At 32.7% G+C, this 18,486-nt stretch overlaps 1 protein-coding gene across 1 annotated transcript in view; it reads right to left on the bottom strand.

Annotated features, from left to right (window-relative positions):
• PRKACB (protein kinase cAMP-activated catalytic subunit beta) overlaps positions 1 to 18,486 on the bottom strand; it is a 142,055-nt gene that overhangs the window by 31,717 nt on the left and 91,852 nt on the right. Inside the window, exons 2-5 of the mRNA XM_082615931.1 lie at positions 17,473 to 17,534; positions 15,293 to 15,421; positions 2,565 to 2,663; positions 1,918 to 2,000 (exon numbers count right to left, since the gene is read on the bottom strand). Of these exons, the coding sequence (XP_082472057.1) occupies positions 1,918 to 2,000; positions 2,565 to 2,663; positions 15,293 to 15,421; positions 17,473 to 17,534 (373 nt within the window). The remainder of the gene's footprint in view (positions 1 to 1,917; positions 2,001 to 2,564; positions 2,664 to 15,292; positions 15,422 to 17,472; positions 17,535 to 18,486) is intronic.

Below are 18,486 nucleotides of genomic sequence, written 5' to 3'. Positions count from 1 at the left end.
CTTAACTATGAATAGAATTTCCCTCAAGATGGCTGGCATGAGTTTGATCTGGTAGCACCAAAAATAGGAATTCTAAAAAGAGATTGTATATGCTACTACTTTTGCTTGTCACTCACTATATTTCTAAGGTCTTAGCCTGATACACACCAAGTGCTCAGCAAATATTTGTTAAATGAATGAATATTCACTTGAATATTCATTCAAATAAGAAAAACATTTTTGTGGCAATATTTTATGATATCCTTCCAGTTCCAGCCCTATCATGACACTGTAATAAGCTATACCATATGTCCTATGACAAGGAATGAGAATACTGTAAAGGGAGATTAGAAGAATCATCCTGGTCACTGAAACATTTATCCTTAATTTTGGAAGTGTTTGACCTGGGAAGTTCCCTCTCATTTTCTTCATACACCCGTTAATATAAGATGCATTTATCATCTTATCATCATAAACATAAGATGCACTCAGCATTTTATGTTTATCTCCACACTGGTGTTTGATTGGAGGTACACAAACATTACATAGATCTTTAATCAAATTGTTGAAAGGTCAGAGCAAAATATTCTATAAGGAGCATTTAATGCTGTAGCAGCTTTAAGTCTAGACAGTTACTATTTAAGTAGAGAATCGTAATGACTCCATTGATTCTGATTAGAACCATGCTCAACAATAACTCAGTCTTCCTGTTGCCTCAAAGTTTCTAAGGTGGGTGTTAGCAACCTTTCAAATATATAAATAGTATGTGTGAAAGGTTAGAAAAGACAATATCTCTGTGTGAATTATGTCAATCAACTTGCTTTCCTCTTAGTATCAAGTTAAGTATTAAAGAAATAAGAGTGTGGGGAGTTGCAAAGAAAATAAATAATCACAGAAAATGGATAAAATATTTTTTGAAGACAGGTTAAGGTGTGGTAATTCAGTGTAAAACTCTAAATTATCATAGGGCAATATGAGAATTCTGGACCTGCCTGGACAAGGAGTGTAGGAGAGGACAACAGGAAGTTAAAAAAAATCATTAAAGAGAAGTTACTCTGCATCAGCACAGTGCCTGACATATATTAGGTGTCCTATACATATTAGGTCAATAAATGAATTTTGGTTTAGGCCTCAGGTAACTAAAATAACTCTCATTCTGGCCCATTACTGAATATGATCTCATGGTAATCCAAGTCTACCATCATGTTTTCATGAATTGAATTACCATCTTCAGTCTTGTTTGAATTCATACTGATGTTTTAATTATGTCAATATACAGTATACTGAACAAAGCTGGACCTGCTCTTGGTTTCAGCTTCATTCTAATAGTGATTTTTAATGAATAGTAGTAGCTTACAAACTATTACACACAGGGAACGTTAACAAAATCTATAAACTCCTTTAATAACTGTGTGACCTTATTAGTAATAACTTAATGATAAGGTACAAACTCCTTTTAAATGACATATATATGTTTAAAACTCAACATGGCAACAACGTTAAGGAGAATAAATTTGTGCAAAATAAACTTGCATAATTTTATCACTATGATACCAATGATTATCTTTTCTATATATTTCTTTCTTATCTTCATCCTTACACAAACTTCTTCCCCAGAGATGTATTATTAATATTTATTCAGTAAATACTGGTCTAAATTCAATTAATTTTTGCAATATCTGGATATTCTTCAAATAATGGACCCTCATGATACCTACGAACGCTAGAATATTTATACTGCTATCATGGTGCTTTTATTTAATTTTTAAAACTCAGTATGATGTGGCCTCTTATTAATGTTTCCATGTAATTCTTCATATAGCTAAAATATTACTAAATTAAATGAAATAAATTTTTAACATTGAAAATAACTTAAAAGTTTGGTTTAAAACAAACACACAGCATATAAAGATTTGAGGAGTGTAAAGTGTTAGTTACCTGAACCTTCCAATTCTTCTTAGATGTGAAAACATTTCACCACCAGGGACATATTCCATAACCATGTATAAATTAGAATTATCCTATGAACAAATAAAAAGGATAAATAAATCAAAATTATGAAACATTATTTTGCACACAAATATTTTAAGATAACACCACGTTCAATTAGAAAAAGACAAATTTAAAAATCTGATACATTACTAACATTGGGAAGTAGAGAATAAATGGAAAAGGCCCTAACTTTTCTACACTGGGGCACTTATTTTTCCCCCCCTGGTACTCTTGCCACAGATTAGTCTGGGATTTTTGCTGCTCCTGCTCTTGCAGGGAACACTTAACTCTTGAACAATTAAACACTGTGGCAATGACATAATGCTATAGTGTAAGCAAAAGTTAAAAAAAAATTTGAAAAAGTAAGAATATTTACATTTTATGTACTAAATTAGGTCAGAGAGATTAACGATTTTTAACATCATCCTAAATACACAGATCTTCATTTGATTTAAAGAATAAATCTAAATATATTACTTTTTTGTTTATTCATTTTCTCCAGGTTTATCATATAGATTAGAATCCTATTATAGCTTTTTAATTTAAAAAATATGAAGTTGAAAATATCTCATTTAGATAGAAGTAAAATTTACCTTAAAAGAATACTCCAGTCGAACAAGAAAAGGAAAATTCACTGCCTGTAATATTCTTTTCTCATTCAAAGTATGCTCTATTTGCTTCAGTTTAACAACCTGTAATTGACAAAAAAAGATATATTTATGTATTTGAACAAAATTTAAAAGTTGTTATAATTTTAAAAGAAAAAAAAAGTTTTCCATATAATAATGAACTTGGATAAACAAAATTGCTAGCTTAAATAAGGATAATAATAATAACTACCAACTAGGCTTATCAGATTCAAATGAAAAACCTAACAGAGGTTTAAAACTTGGTCTTTGGAAGGTTAACTATAACTTTCAGTAAAGAAGCAAGAACTAAGAAAAAAAGGACTTATAATAAATTACTTAAAAAATTAATAAGTGAAAATACTGAGGTCCTAATGACTTATAGACCACTAAAAGAGCTGGCACAAATTACTGTAATAAGTAGGTATTGATTTTAAATCTTGAGAAGATAAGCAAGAAAATTAAAGATTGAGGAAAAGTCAATAACTAAAAAACAGGAGGTAAAAATGAACAATCTGTTAATTTCATAATACCTGAATAAATACAAGAACATTTGCAGAGCCACAAAATATTGAAAAAAATGACTGTCTTTATAACAAATAATGTCATATAGGATTAATCAAGCTTCCACTGGTTTGTCTAATCAATCAGCTACATAGTAGGGAAAGAAACTTATCTTGACTTCATGAAGACTGTGATTCTATTCCACATGTGATTCTATTCTGAATTTAAGAAAAACAGGGTTTTGTATATGTGTAAATCATTAGGAAGTGGCATTTTTTCTTGACAGAAGCTTATTGTCAGTGTGGGGTAGTCACAGAACTCAAGAAGTTGAACATGAATAAGAAAGGTTATCAAAGATACCATCCATTATTAGGATATAAAATTATAGTATAAAAATAATGCTGAGTAAAGAATAATTGACTAAGAGTCAGAAGACCTGTGTTCTCTAGACCTTCTATTCAACCAGTTTGTGACACTGGCGATGTTATTTCAACTCGTCGGACCTCAGCTGTTTTTTTTTTACCTGAAAACATGAAGTGAATGAATCACTATTGTCCACATTCTAACTGGTTACAGAACCAATTAGTCCATACTTATCACAATAAATTATATAACATTAGCTGGAGAATTATTGTTGCTTTGTGTTTACTTTTTATTAATAGACTTTTTTTTAAAGCAGTTTCAGGTTCACAGCAGAACTGAACACAAAGTACAGAGATTTCCCATATACCCCCTGCCTCCACACATGCATAGTCTCCTCCATTATCAACATTCTTCACCAGAGTGCACATTTGTTACAATTAATGAACCTACACTGACCCATCATTATCACCCATTAATTTCATTAGGGTTCACTCTTGGTGTTGTACATTCTATGGGTTTGGACAAATGTGTAATGACATGCACCCACCATTATAATATACAGAGTAGTTTCACTGCCCTAAAAATCCTCTGTGCCCCACTTATTCATCCCTCCCTCCCCATCAAAACCAGGCAACCACTAATATTTTTACTGTCTCCATTGTTTTGCTTTTTCCAGAATGTTCCATAGGTGAAATCATATAGTATTTATTTAGCCTTTTCAGATTGGTTTCTTTCACTTAGTTTATGCATTTAGTTTCCTCCATGTCTTTTCATGGCTTGATAGCTCATTTTTCTTTTTTTTTTAGCATTGAAGAACATTCCATTGTTTGGATATACCACAGTGTTTACTTTTATGTATTACGATATACTGGGTTTTTAGTTAGGCATAGACAATGTGTTACCTTGTGAAATAAGTAATGAAAACTGTAACAGAGAGGCTTTCTGCATTATAGCCTTAAGCCAAATGTGTGTATATGTTGGGGGGCATAACAATTAAAATGAATCTAAGACATATGAGCTGGCAAAGCAAATAATGTTGGGTAATTTTTAAATTAACTAATTAAATTTTAATTTACTTTTAAATATGCATATCTACTACATGTAAGGCACAACAAGTGCAAGAGAGATAAGGACAAGAGAGTATCTCCCTTCATGCTCCATAAAATTTACTTGAAAGTATGATGCATAAATATGAGAATAGCAATTTATGAATAACTGCCAAATAAGAGTTATGATGTTATAATTGTTCAGTGGAGAAAATGTTTACATTAGGCCTAGTACATAATCTTTCTGAGTCCAAGATTCTTTATTTATAAAATGCTGACGATAGTTATAATACCTACTTTGAAAGTGACTGTGTAGCACAATACATGTCAAGTGATTAACACAGTGCTTGACACAAAGTAAAAGCTCAATAAATGTCAATTGTTATTATAATCTATTAAAAAAGGTGAGGGCTCAGCTGGGTTTTAAAGATGGATAGATATCAAAGGTTAGAAAAACATAGAAGAGTAGTACAGGCAGGGTTAATATCCAGAACCATTACCTGAAGGGGGAAAATATAGAAAGATAAGTCTTCTATACTTAGATAAATAGTACTAGAGATGTAATGTACAACATGATAAATATAATTAACACTGCTGTATGTTACATATGAAAGCTGCTGAGAGTAAATCCTAAGAGTTCTCATCACAAGGAAAAAAATTTTTTTTCTTTTTCTTTTATTTTGCATCTATGAGAAGATGGATATTCACTAAACTTATTATGGTGATCACTTCATGATGTTATTATATAAGTCAAATCATTACTAATACAGTGCTATATGTCAATTATATATCAGTAAAACTGGAAAGAAAAAAAAAAGGTAAGTCTGATTGCTAATTCCATTTGGTAATAGCTTAGGACAGTGCTTCTCAAAATTTGGTAATGGGGCCTCCCTGGTGGCGCAGTGGTTGAGAGTCCGCCTGCCGATGCAGGGGATACGGGTTCGTGCCCCGGTCTGGGAGGATCCCATATGCCGCGGAGCGGCTGGGCCCGTGAGCCATGGCCGCTGAGCCTGCGCGTCCGGAGCCTGTGCTCCGCAACGGGAGAGGCCACAACAGTGAGAGGCCCGCGTACGGAAAAAAAAAAAAAAAAAAAAAAAAAAAAAAATTTGGTAATGAAGTATGCCAGAATGGCAGAGAAAATTAACAAGTACCCCTGAGAATATAGTCCATGTTTTATTTTCAAAATTCAAATAAAATTTATATTTACTTCTTAATATTTATGTTAATTTAAATATATATATTTAAAAGCACTTCTAAATAATTACTTATCAGCTGACTTTTTTTTAGCCAAACACTTGAGAAGATATTAATATAGAAGATAGGCCATGTATCATCACATATTACCCTGCACCACCCAGCAGATCACCAAATACTCCTGTGAGTCAAGTTTCAATCAGAGAAGTAGAGAATAGAGGACATGTAGGAAAACAGTGTCAAATAAGCCTATAATGGAGTCTGGAAGAAAATTATAAAGTGTTTGAAAGTAGGCTGCAGAGTTCTGGCTTCATTTAATAAACATCAGGAAGCTTTTTGACTAAGTGAAGTGATATGACATGGTAAGAAAACTTCACTGGCAACAAGGACGGTGAATTAGTACAGGGGGAAAAGTGTGGGGTTGTAAAAATTAATTAAGATGCTATTGTGAAAGCCCAGTTAACATTAGTGAGAGACCAAACTATGTGGTGGTAGAAAGAATCTTAGGGATAACAAATACATTCCAAAGGAAAAATTAAACAAGGAGTGGAGGCATAGAAATCAGACAAAGCTTGTGCAGATTCCTAGTTCATCTTACTAGCTGTTTGACTTTGGAAAAATTACTTAAATAGGTTATGGTCTTAAAAGGGGAATTAATATCACACAAAGTTGTTGGGAAGATTCACTGATACAATAATATAAAGTACCTAGCAATACTAGACATATAGTAAGGAATAAAGAAATGAGATTCCCTTGATTTCTGCACTGATTTTCTTCCCCATGCTCCATACACTATAAGATAGAAGCCAAAAAGAGTTAATTGAAAGATTTATGGCAAAAAGGTTATTATGGAGTGTTATTTTATTACTTATCTTTAGCAAATTACAGTAAATAAACTTGAAAAAAATTCAGAACATAAACACTTTGTCCTAATTATGAACAGATCCAGAACATTGCCACAGTAGAAATGACTTAAAATGGCAGCTATTCTTCTGGAAAATGCTCTTTCACCAAGATTTAATCAATGAGTTAATCTTCTCAGTAACTTACACAAGTCACTATCTTACCAAAAAAGGAATTTGAAACTTCCCTAAATACTTTAAAGCATAAAAATGGTATCTTTTGTAATCCTTTTAATATTTTATGACTAGAGTATATTCTGTTAACATCTTAAGAAACAAAAAATATTAGGGACTGTATAGATAATAACATTTAAATAGGTTTAATAAAAAACATATAAATTTGATATAGTATCATGTCATCTGCCAACAGTGACAGTTGTACCTTTTCCTTTCCAGTTTGGATTCTTTTATTTCTTTTTCTTGTCCGTTTGCTGTGGCTAGGACTTCCAATACTATGTTGCATAATAGTAGACAGAGTGGGTATCTTTATCTCATTCCTGATCTTAGAGAAAATGCTTTCAGTTTACCAGGGAGTATGAGTGTTAGCTGTAGGCTTGTCATTTTTGGCCTTTATTATGTTGAGGTATTGTTCCCTCTATACCTACTTTGTTGAAAGTTTTTGTCATAAATGGATGTTCATGTCAAAAGCTTTTTTGTCAAAAACTTTTTCTACATCTATTGAGATGATCATATGATTTTTATTCTTCAATCTGTTAATGTGGTATATCACATTGATTGATTTGAGGATTCTGAACCATCCTTGCATCCCAGGGATAAATTCCACTTGATCGTGGTGTATGATCTTTTTAATATATTGAATTTGGTTTTCTAATATTTTGTTGAGGATTTTTGCATCTGTGTTCATCAGAGATATTGGCCCATAGTTTTCTTTTTTTATGGTGTCTTTTTTCGGTTTTGATATCAGGGTGATGCTGGCCTCATTCAATGAGGTCACAAGCATTCCTTTCTCTGAAATTTTTTGGAATACTTTGAGAAGGACAGATGTAAACTCTTCTTCAAATGTTTGGTAGAATTCACCCATGAAGTCATTTGGTCCTGAACTTTTGTTGTTGGGAGGTATTTTCTTTTAATTACTGATTCAATTTCATTACTGGTAGTCGATCTGTTCGTATTTTCTATTTCTTCCTGATTCAGTCTTGAGAGAGTGTACTCTTCTAGGAATTTATCCATTTCTTCTAGTTTGTCCAATTAGTTGGCATGTAATTGTTTGCAGTAATCTCTTACAATCCTTTGTATTTCTGTGGTGTCAGTTGTAACTTCTTTTTTTTTAATTTCTGATTTTATTTATTTGGGCCCTTTCTCCTCTTTATTTGATGAGTCTGGTTAAAGCCTCTTATCTTTTAAAGAACCAGCTCTTAGTTTCACTGATCTTTTCTATTGTTTTTTTCAGTCTCTCTTTCATTTATTTCTGCTCTGATCTTTATGGTTTCTTTTCTTCTACTAACTTTGGGTTTTGTTTATTCTTCTTTTTCTAGTTCTTTTAGGTGTAAGATTAGGTTGTTTATTTGAGATTTTTCTTGTTTCCTGAGGGAGGCTTGTATCACTATAAACTTCCCTCTTAGAGATGTTTCTACTGTGTCCCACAGATTTTGGATCATTGCATTTCATTTTCATTTGTCTCCAGGTATTTTCTGATTTCCACTTTAATTTCTTCAGTGACACAATGGTTGCTCCGTAGCACTATATTTAGCTTCCATGTGTTTGTGTTTCTTGTACTTTTTCTTTGTTGTTGATTTCTAGTCTCATATAATTGTAGTTGGAAAAGATGCTTGATATGAGTTCAAAATTCTTAAATTTATTAAGACTTGTTTTGTAGCCTAGCATTGATCTACCCAGGATAATTTCCATGTGTGCTTGAAAAAGAATGTGTATTCTGATGCTTTGGGATGGAATTTTCTATATATAGCTATTAAACCCATCTAGTATAATGTGTCACTTAAGGGCAGTGTTTCTTTATTGATTTTCTATCTCAATCTGTCCATTGATGTAAGTGGAATATTAAAGTCCCCTACTATTAATATGTTACTATCAATTTCTCCCTTTATGTTTGTTAATATTTGCTGTATGTATTTAGCTGCTCCTATGGTGGGTGCATATATATATTTATAATTATTATTACTTCTTCTGGCATTGACCCAATTATCATTATGTAATGTCCTTCATGTCTCTTATTATGGTCTTTGTTTTAAAGTCTATTTTGTCTGATATAAATATTGCTACCACAGCTTTCTTTTCATTTTCATTTTCATGGAATACCTTTTTCCACCCTCTCACTTTCAGTCTGTGTGTGTCTTTAGATGTGAAGTGAGTCTCTTGTAGGCAACATATATATGGGTCTTGTTTTTTTTTTTGTTTTTTTTTTGTTTTTTTTTTTTGCTTTACGCGGGCCCCTCACTGTTGTGGCCTCTCCCGTTGCGGAGCACAGGCTCTGGACGCACAGGCTCAGAGGCCATGGCTCACGGGCCCAGACGCTCCGCGGCATGTGGGATCTTCCTGGATCGGGGCACGAACCCGTGTCCCCTGCATCGGCAGGCGGACTCTCAACCACTGCGCCACCAGGGAAGCCCTGGGTCTTGTTTTTTTATTCATTCAGCCACTCTATCTTTTGACTACAGCATTTAGTCCATTTACATTTAAGGTAATTATTGGTAGATATGTACTTATCATTTTGGTAACTGTTTTCAGGTGGGTTTTTTGGTAGTTTTTTTGTTTCTTTCTTCTTCTTTTGCTCTCTTCCCTTGTGAACTGATGTCTATCTTTAGTGTTATGTTTGGATTCCTTTCTCTTTTTTGGGTGTGTATCTATTATAGATTTTTGGTTTGTGGATACCAGGAGGTCTATATATAACAAACTATACATACATGTGGTTATTTAAGTTGATAATCTCTTATGTTTGAATGCATTCTAATGACGCTGCATTCTTACTTCCCCCCTCCATTTTTTAGATGCCACAAAAAAAGACTATTATAACTAATAAATGAATTCAGTAAGGTTTCAGGACACAAAATTAATGTATAGAAATCATTTGTGTTTTAATACACTAACAACAAACTATCAGAGAGAGAAATTAAAACAATCCCACTTACAACTGCATCAAAAACAATAAAACACCTAGAAGTAAATCTAACCAAGGAGGTAAAAACCTGTACTCGGAAAATTAAAACACATTGATGAAATAAATTAAAAATGACACAAACAAATGGAAAGATACATTGAGTTCATGGATTGGAAGACTTAATATTCTTAAAATGGCCATACTACCCATGGCAATCTGCAGATTCAATGCAATCTCTATCAAAATACCAATGGCATTTTTTATAGAACTAGAACAAATAATTCTAGAATTCATATGTAAACACGACCCTGAATAGCCAAAACAATCTTGAGAAAGAAGAACAAAGCTGCAGGTATCATGCCTGCTGATTTCAAAGTATACTACAAAGCTACAGTAATCAAAACAGTATGAAACTAGTACAAAAACAGACACATAGACCAATGAAACAGAATAGAAAGCCCAGAAATAAACCCATGCTTATATGGTCAATTAATCTACAACAAACAAGGCAAGAATATACAATGGAAAAAAGATAGTCTCTTTGATAAACGGTGCTGGAAAACTTGAACAGCTATATGCAAAAGAATCAAACTGGGTTATTTTCTCACACCATATACAAACATAAACTCAAAATGAATTAAAGACTTAAATGTAAGATCTGAAACTATAAAATTCTTAGAAGAAAACATAGGCAGTATGCTATTTGACACCTGTCTTAACAGTGTTTTTTTTGATATGTCTCCTCAAGCAAGGGAAACAAAAACAAAAGTAAACAAATGGGACTACCTTAAACTAAAATACTTCTGCACAGTGAAGGAAGCTATGAACAAAACAAAAAGGCATCCAACTGAATGGGAGAAAATAACTGCAAACAATGTATCTGATAAAGGGTTAATATCCAAGATATACAAAAAAACTCATAAGTCTCAACATCAAAAAACAACCCTATTGAAAAATGGGCAGAGGACCTGAATAGACATTTTTCTAAAGATGACACACAGATGGTCAACAGGTACATGAAAAAATGCTCAACATCACTTATTATCAGGGAAATGCAAATCAAAACTACAATGGGATACAACCCTACACCTGTTAGAAGGGCTATTATCAAAAAGACACAAATAACAAGTGTTGGCAAGGACATGGAGAAAATGGAACCCTCATGCACTGTTGGTAGGAATGTAAACTGGTACAGTCACTATGGAAAACAGTATGGCGTTTCCTCAAATAAGTAAAAGTAGAACTACCATATAATCCAGCGATTCCACTTCTGGGCATTTTTCCAAAGAACATAAAAACACTAATTCAAAAAGATATATGCACCCCTATGTTCACTGCAGTGTTATTTACGATAGCCAAGATATGGAAGCAACCTAAGTGTCCATTAACAGATGGATTGATAAGAAGATGGAATATAAAATGGAATATACTCAGCCATAAAAAAAGAAGGAAATCTTGCCATTTGTGACAACATAGATGGACTTAGAGGGTATTATGGTGAGTAAAAAATAAGTCAGACAGACAAAGAAAAACACCATATGATTTCTCTTATATGTAGAATCTAAAAAACAAGTGAACAACATAACAAAACAGAAACAGCCTCATAGATACAGAGAACTCAGAGGGGAGGAGATGTGGGGTGATGAATGATATAGGTAAGGGAGATTAAGAGATATGAACTTTAAGAGTTTACAGGATAAATTAAGAGTTACAAAATAAATGAATCACAGGTTAAAATACAGCGTAGGAAATATAGTCAATAATATTATGATAACTTTGTATAGTGACAGATAGTAACTAGACTTATCATGGTGATCATTTTGTAATGTATAGAAATATCAAATCATTATGTTGTACACCTGTAACTAATATAATATTGTAAGTCTATTATGCTTCAAACAAACAAGCAAGCAAGCAAATTGGAGACATTTTGTTGTTGTGCTAGCAATACAAGTATGCTGGTCACTTACCCTCCCTAAGATCCAATTACCTCATCTAGATAATTAGGGTAAGGACTAGTTGATCTCTAAGAGCTCCATGCTCTTACTCCATGCATGTACAAATCAGAAGTGTAGAGTTCAAGGATGAGTTGAAGCTTGGATTAGAGTACATGGGAAGAGGGTATAGAACAAGAAAACAGGAAGAGTGGATAGTCCAGAGATTGAGATTAGCAATCTTTAAAGAGCAGACAGAAGGAAAAAATAGAACAAAACAGGAAAAGGCACATGAAAAAGAAGAGCCCAGAAAGGAAATACTATAATTAGGAGCATGGGGTTCCAGAAGTCCAGGGACAAGACAGTTTCAAGGGAGCATCACTACAGTCATAGGCTCTAAAAAAGTCACATAAGATGAGCAAAAAGAGTCCACTGGACTTGGTGATTAAGTCACTGGATTGGTGGTCCATGGTAGTGCCATTTCAGTAGAGTAGCAAGAAGCAGGAGATAAAAAAGGAGGCAGCTAAATTCTTGTGGGTTGAAGAATTAAAAGGAAGTGAGTTAGCGGATAGTGATTAAACTATTTTTTCAAGAAGCATGGTTAGAAAAGATAAAGTGAAAGAGGGCAGTAGACAAAGATGCACAAATGTGTGTATGGGTGTATTTAATTTTAGAGAGACTTAATCCATTACTACTTTTCATGTTAAAGGTTAGTTTTGGTTTTTGTTTTAAAATAGAGGTTGGGCTTCCCTGGTGGCGCAGTGGTTGAGAGTCCGCCTGCTGATGCAGAGGACACAGGTTCGTGCCCTGGTCTAGGAAGATCCCACATGCTGCAGAGCGGCTAGGCCCGTGGGCCATGGCCGCTGAGCCTGCTCGTCCAGAGCCTGTGCTCCGCAATGGGAGAGGCCACAACAGTGAGAGGCCCGTGTACTGCAAAAAAAAAGGAAAAAAAAAAAAAAATAGAGGTTGGACTGAAACCTCAGACCAGTCTAATGCTGTGCTGTGCAATATGGTAGCCACTAGCCACATGTGGTTATTTAACACTTGAAATGTGGCTAATTTGAATGGAGATATACTGTAAGTGTAAAATAAACATCAGATTTTGGAAACTTGGTATGAAAAAAAGAATATGAAACATCTCAGTAATTTTTTTTTTTTTTTTTTTTTTTTTTTGCAGTACGCAGGCCTCTCACTGTTGTGGCCTCTCCCGTTGCGGAGCGCAGGCTCCGGACGCGCAGGCTCAGCAGCCATGGCTCACGGGCCCACCCGCTCCGCGGCATGTGGGATCTTCCCAGACTGGGGCACGAACCCATGTCCCCTGCATCGGCAGGCAGACTCTCAACCACTGCGCCACCAAGGAAGCCCCAGTAATTTTTATATTAATTACATGTGGCAGTGATAGTATTTTAGATACGTTGGGCTAAATAAAGATCTATTAATTAAGAATAATTTTAACTATTTTTTATTTTTAAAAAAATGTACCTACTAAAAAACTCAAAATGACATATGTGCCTCACATTATATTTCTATTGGATAGCACTAGTTTACCCACCATCTCTAACCCTGATTACTCGTTCAGTACTGTTTCCTCCACATTTTCCCATCTGTATCCCAGCAAGCCAAAATGTCATTCTTGAGTACATAATATCTGTAAGATAACATATCAAGATTCGCCATTTTTCTTTTACTTTCCCTCAATCGTGATTACTAGGAAAACAGAAGCTTAATATTTAAAGCATGAATAATTCAGACACCTTGATTCATTAGATAACACTAATATATGATAAATACTTAAAATTCATTTTTTAATTAATTAATTTCTTTTAGCTATAACTGACATGTAACATTATTAGTTTGAGGTGTATAATATAATGATTTGATATTTATTACAGTATGCAGGTTTTCAAATTTTTCCCTACTTTAACTTACATTTTAAATTAAACAGCTCAATCATGTTAAACAACAGGGCTTCAACTGTCAATTAAAATAAGTCATAAAATAAATCACTAAATTTCTGTTACCTCAATCTAAGGATCAAGTAATTGGTCCCAACATTTTTCCACAAAGCCAAATGTAACAGAGATGCCTGTTCTTTACATATAGAATTCAATATTTTGTTAGCAAACATATATATACCTATTATGTATAAATAATTATTGAAATAATAATGTACCCCCCTACACTCAAACTATTAATTGTGTGTGTCATATAGTCACAATAAAGAGGAATGCAAATTAAACGCAACAATAAAATTATCTGAAGGTGTCAATGGTAAGTTATTCTATTGCATGTGTTTAATAATCTAGCAGATAAAATTTACTCTTCAGGTAAATAACAGTGAATACACTAGTATCATTTTTAGATTTCACATATAAGCAATATTATGTGATATTTGTCTTTCTCTGTCTGACTGCTTTACTTAGCATGATAATCCTTAGGTCCATCCATGTTGCTGTAAAAGGCATTATTTCATTTTTTATGGCTGAGTAATATTCCATTGTGTATATATACACACCTTCTTTATCCACTTATCTGTTGATGGACATTTAGGTTGCTTCCATGTCTTGGCTACTGTAAATTGTGCTGTTATAATCATTAGGGTGCATGTACCTTTTCGAATTATGGTTTTCTCCAGATATATGCCCAGGAGGGGGATTGCAGGATCCTGTGGTAGCTCTGTTTTTGGTCTTTTACGGAACCTCCACACTGTTCTCCATATTGGCTGTACCAATTTACATTCTTACCAGCAGTGTAGGAGGGTTCATTTTTCTCTACACCCTCTCCAGCATTTATTACCTGTAGACTTTTTGATGATGGTCATTCTGACCAGTGTGAGGTGATACCTCATTGTAGTTTTGATTTGCATTTCTCTAATAATTAGCAATATTGAGCATCTTTTCATGTACCTGTTGGCCACTGTTGGTATGTCTTCTTTGGAGGAATGTCTATTTACATCTTCCACCCATTTGTTGATTAGGCTGTTTGTTTTCTTGATATTGAGCTGTAATAAGCTGTTTGTATATTTTGGATATTAATCCCTTGTCAGTCGTACCATTTGCAAATATTTTCTACCACTCTGTAGTAGGTTGTCTTTTCATTTTGTTTATGGTTTCCTTTGCTATGCAAAAGCTTTTAAGTTTAATTAGATCCCATTTGTTTATTTTTGTTTTTATTTCCATTACTCTAGGAGATGGGGCCAAAAAATATTGCTGCAATTTATGTTAAAGAGTATTCTGCCTAGAGATTATCATACTAAGTGAAGTAGGCAAGACAAAGACAAATACCATATGATATCACTTATATGTAGAATCTAAACAAATGATACAAATGAATTTATTTACAAAACAGAAATAGACTCACAGACATAGAAAGCAAACTTATGGTTACCAAAACGAAAGGTGGGGGAGGAGGGATAAATGGGGAGTTTGGGATTAAAATATACACACCACTATATATATAATAGATAACCAACAAGAACCTGTATAGCACAAAGAACTATACTCAATATCTTGTAATAACCTATAATGGAAAAGAATGTAATAAAAAAATATATGTATATAACTGAATCACTTTGCTGTATACCTGAAGCTAACACAACATTGTAAATCAACTGTTTTAATTTAAAATTTTTTTTAAATTCCCCCCCCAAAAAACCCAAACCAATGAATACACTAACCTTCTGCTTATCTAAGATCTTCATTGCATAATACTGTTCAGTGGCTTTATGTTTCACCAACATGACTCTTCCAAATGAACCTGTTCCAAGGGTTTTTTTCCTTTCAAAATCTTCCAGCCCGGCATTATTCTACATATACATGAAAAAATAAACTTTAAAATTAGAAATTTTCATAAGACTATGAAAACTATAATAGATTTAATGATATGCTATCAGAATAGGTAATTTATAACTACCCATTTAAAAACAATACAAAGAGACTACTGAAATTACAGATTATTAGTTCTATTTTTCCCTTTGAATAAGAAAGGATCTAATATTTGAGAAGAGACTTACATCGCAAAACAAAGTATAATAGTAATGTGAGGAAGTAAGATCTTCAGTTGAAATATGAAAGGTCATATTCTAATATGAATTCATAGTATTGGACTTCTAATAAATTAGCTCCATATTTTAATAATTACAAACTGACCAGAAGTATGCAGTCATGGAAGCCACATAATCTTAATGCACTTACAAATAATTATAATGAATAGATAAGCTGAGGATCAGAGTCCTTTCACTAGTTACCTCTGAAGAAACACTGTCTTACTTCATTTCTATCCTTATATGAACTAGATAATAACAGCATGAGAGATACTAATGGTTTTCTCTCTCTGATGTGATAATAACCCAGTATTACCTAAAAAAGGAACAATAAGGTAAAAAGAGTTCCTCACTCCCACAAAGATAACCAGAAGTCGGAGTCCCAGAAGAATAATCACTCTTTCTCCTTGAAAGATTCTTTGTTTTAAGCAAACATCTTTGTTTGGCTTTGACTATAGCATAGAAGCAAAGAATTGAAGGCATCAATCTATTGAATTTGTTGCTGCCACAATAAAATGAAAATTACTAGGAACAAATTATGCGCTAAGTGGCACCAAATAGTAATTGCTAACCGATTTGCTTAATAGGTTTTCATTATAAACATCTTCATGAAAATCTTGGAAAAAATATTTCCAAGGGCCATTCTGTATAGCATTAAGCTTGAGAAAAATGTGATGCAATATGGTTCTTTTATAAGTGAGGAATTTGGATTGCTACTGGAATTCACTGTAGTTGGACTTAATCTTTTGCAAATCAACCTTGCCTTTGTAGACACATCACAGCTTCTTACTGAATCATTAAGGAGAAAGCAAGTAACTCTAAGTTTTTATTTATAAAACTTGTTGTCATTCTTATTTCTAATAATTTTAAATTGCCATGAGATTCTGTATGAATACAGAAAGAAAAAGTCCTTATAATTCTGACTGAATTAATTATTTAATTTTATGGATTCATATTTAATTTTTGGTTTTATCAACAACAATGGATTGAAATGTTTAATAAAGTTCCCAACTAAATAATGAAAATAAACATCATTAATAGACAACAAAACATCTCTTTCTGCTAGTCACTGCTTTTCATACGAATATGCCATCTTCCTCATAAATTATATAGCTCATGCTCTAAATCTTGGTAATGATGGCATCTTCATTAAACATAACATTTTATTTAGAACTAAATATTTTTTAGTGAAAAAAATACTTCAAAAGGATTTTTATGCTAGGAAAAACGTTTTCAAAATTTCACCTACTATTAAAGGTCATTAATTATTTATAAAAATAAATTGAAGAAGAGTTTTTGGCAAGTGTAGATGGCTCTTTTTATATATAATTTTTAGATCTTAGTTAAGATCTAAAGTACTTAAATTATATAGAACTTAACCCATCAAAACATTTATGAAAGGATCCTAGTGTACTTGGTATGTTGTCAGTAGCCAAGTATTTGTGATTAAGAATTTGAAACTGCACAATATGATCCCTAATTGTCATAATTAATAAAAATAATAAATATGGTATCAAAGGCATAAATTAAAATTACTAGAATATTAGAAAATATCAAGAGTTTGTAGCAACTTGGAATTAGTATCAAAATGTATAATCAGGTATTATATCAGAAATTAGTTCCTTCTCCAATTTAGGTATACATAAAATTATTAATCAAAACATAATATTATGGCAAAATTATCACGTTCAGCCTATATTTATTAACGCTATTTGAAAATTAAACTTTCTGAAGTAGTTAATTATTTAGGTAAGAATCATGATTTTACTTAAAGCAAGATTTTTAAATCATAGAAAATTTTAAATGTTCCTTACCGGAGCAGGATTTTCCCATTTTTTTAAAAAGTCTTCTTTGGCTTTGGCTAGAAACTCTTTCACTGAAAATATATTAAAAAAAAAAAACAAAACAAATTTTGACTTCTAAGAATATTTATACTACATACATAAATACATTACACATAAATATACTTGCTTAAAAAACACAGACTTAAGTCAACTATGGTTGCCATGAAACATGTATTCACAACCATGATATACTAGAGAGCTATTTAGTTTCTCTAAAGAAGAAGCAAACAGTTTCTCCAGTTTCTAAGAATATCTAATACTGTTCTCTATGGAGGTCACTTCGATAATTTCAAATTTAATAATAAAAATACTGTTCCTGAAAACATACCTGAAAGTAATGAAAAAAGTTAGAAATCAATATAGGACAAAATACTTATTGTAAATAAATAAGCCAGCAGATATTAACAGAGCATTTAAACATAAGAAGTAAAAAATCCGGAGAATGTGGATTTGTTGATTTGTGGAGTTTCAAAAATAACTGACTTTGATAAAGGGCTGTTTTCAGGTATAAGGATTTATATTATTAGATTTGTATCCTCTCTACTAAAGGTAAAGTGAAAGGGAAAAACTACAGAATAACACAAAGAATAGCCACAAAGACTTAAAAATAAAACAGAACAAACCACAGCCAAAAAACCCGAACAGCTTAAAACTCTCATTCTAAATTTGGAGCAAACGAAAGGCCTGAATGCCTAATTTATAATATAAACTAAAGTAAAGCAATTCAAAATCAGATGTTTATATAGTGATCAATAATAGCCACATTATTTTATAGAGCTTTGGTTTGAAGTTTTAGATTGGATAAATGATGAATCATTTAAAAGGATTCCTCTTTTTCATTGTCTTCCCACAAAGCTATTAACAATGACTTCTGTTTACAAAATAACTTCAGGGTTTTAGAAACAAATAGGAAAAAAATTCCAGAGAGATAAAATGGCATTAACAAAATGTATTATTTTTCCCATAGTTAGGTTTGAGAGAGCA

Source organism: Mesoplodon mirus, assembly GCF_964341445.2.
Source record: "Mesoplodon mirus genome assembly, chromosome: 3".
In the NCBI taxonomy this organism is placed as follows: domain Eukaryota; kingdom Metazoa; phylum Chordata; class Mammalia; order Artiodactyla; family Ziphiidae; genus Mesoplodon; species Mesoplodon mirus.
The sequence above is the reverse complement of the archived record's forward strand: the minus strand, read 5'-3'. Positions and strand labels throughout refer to the sequence as shown.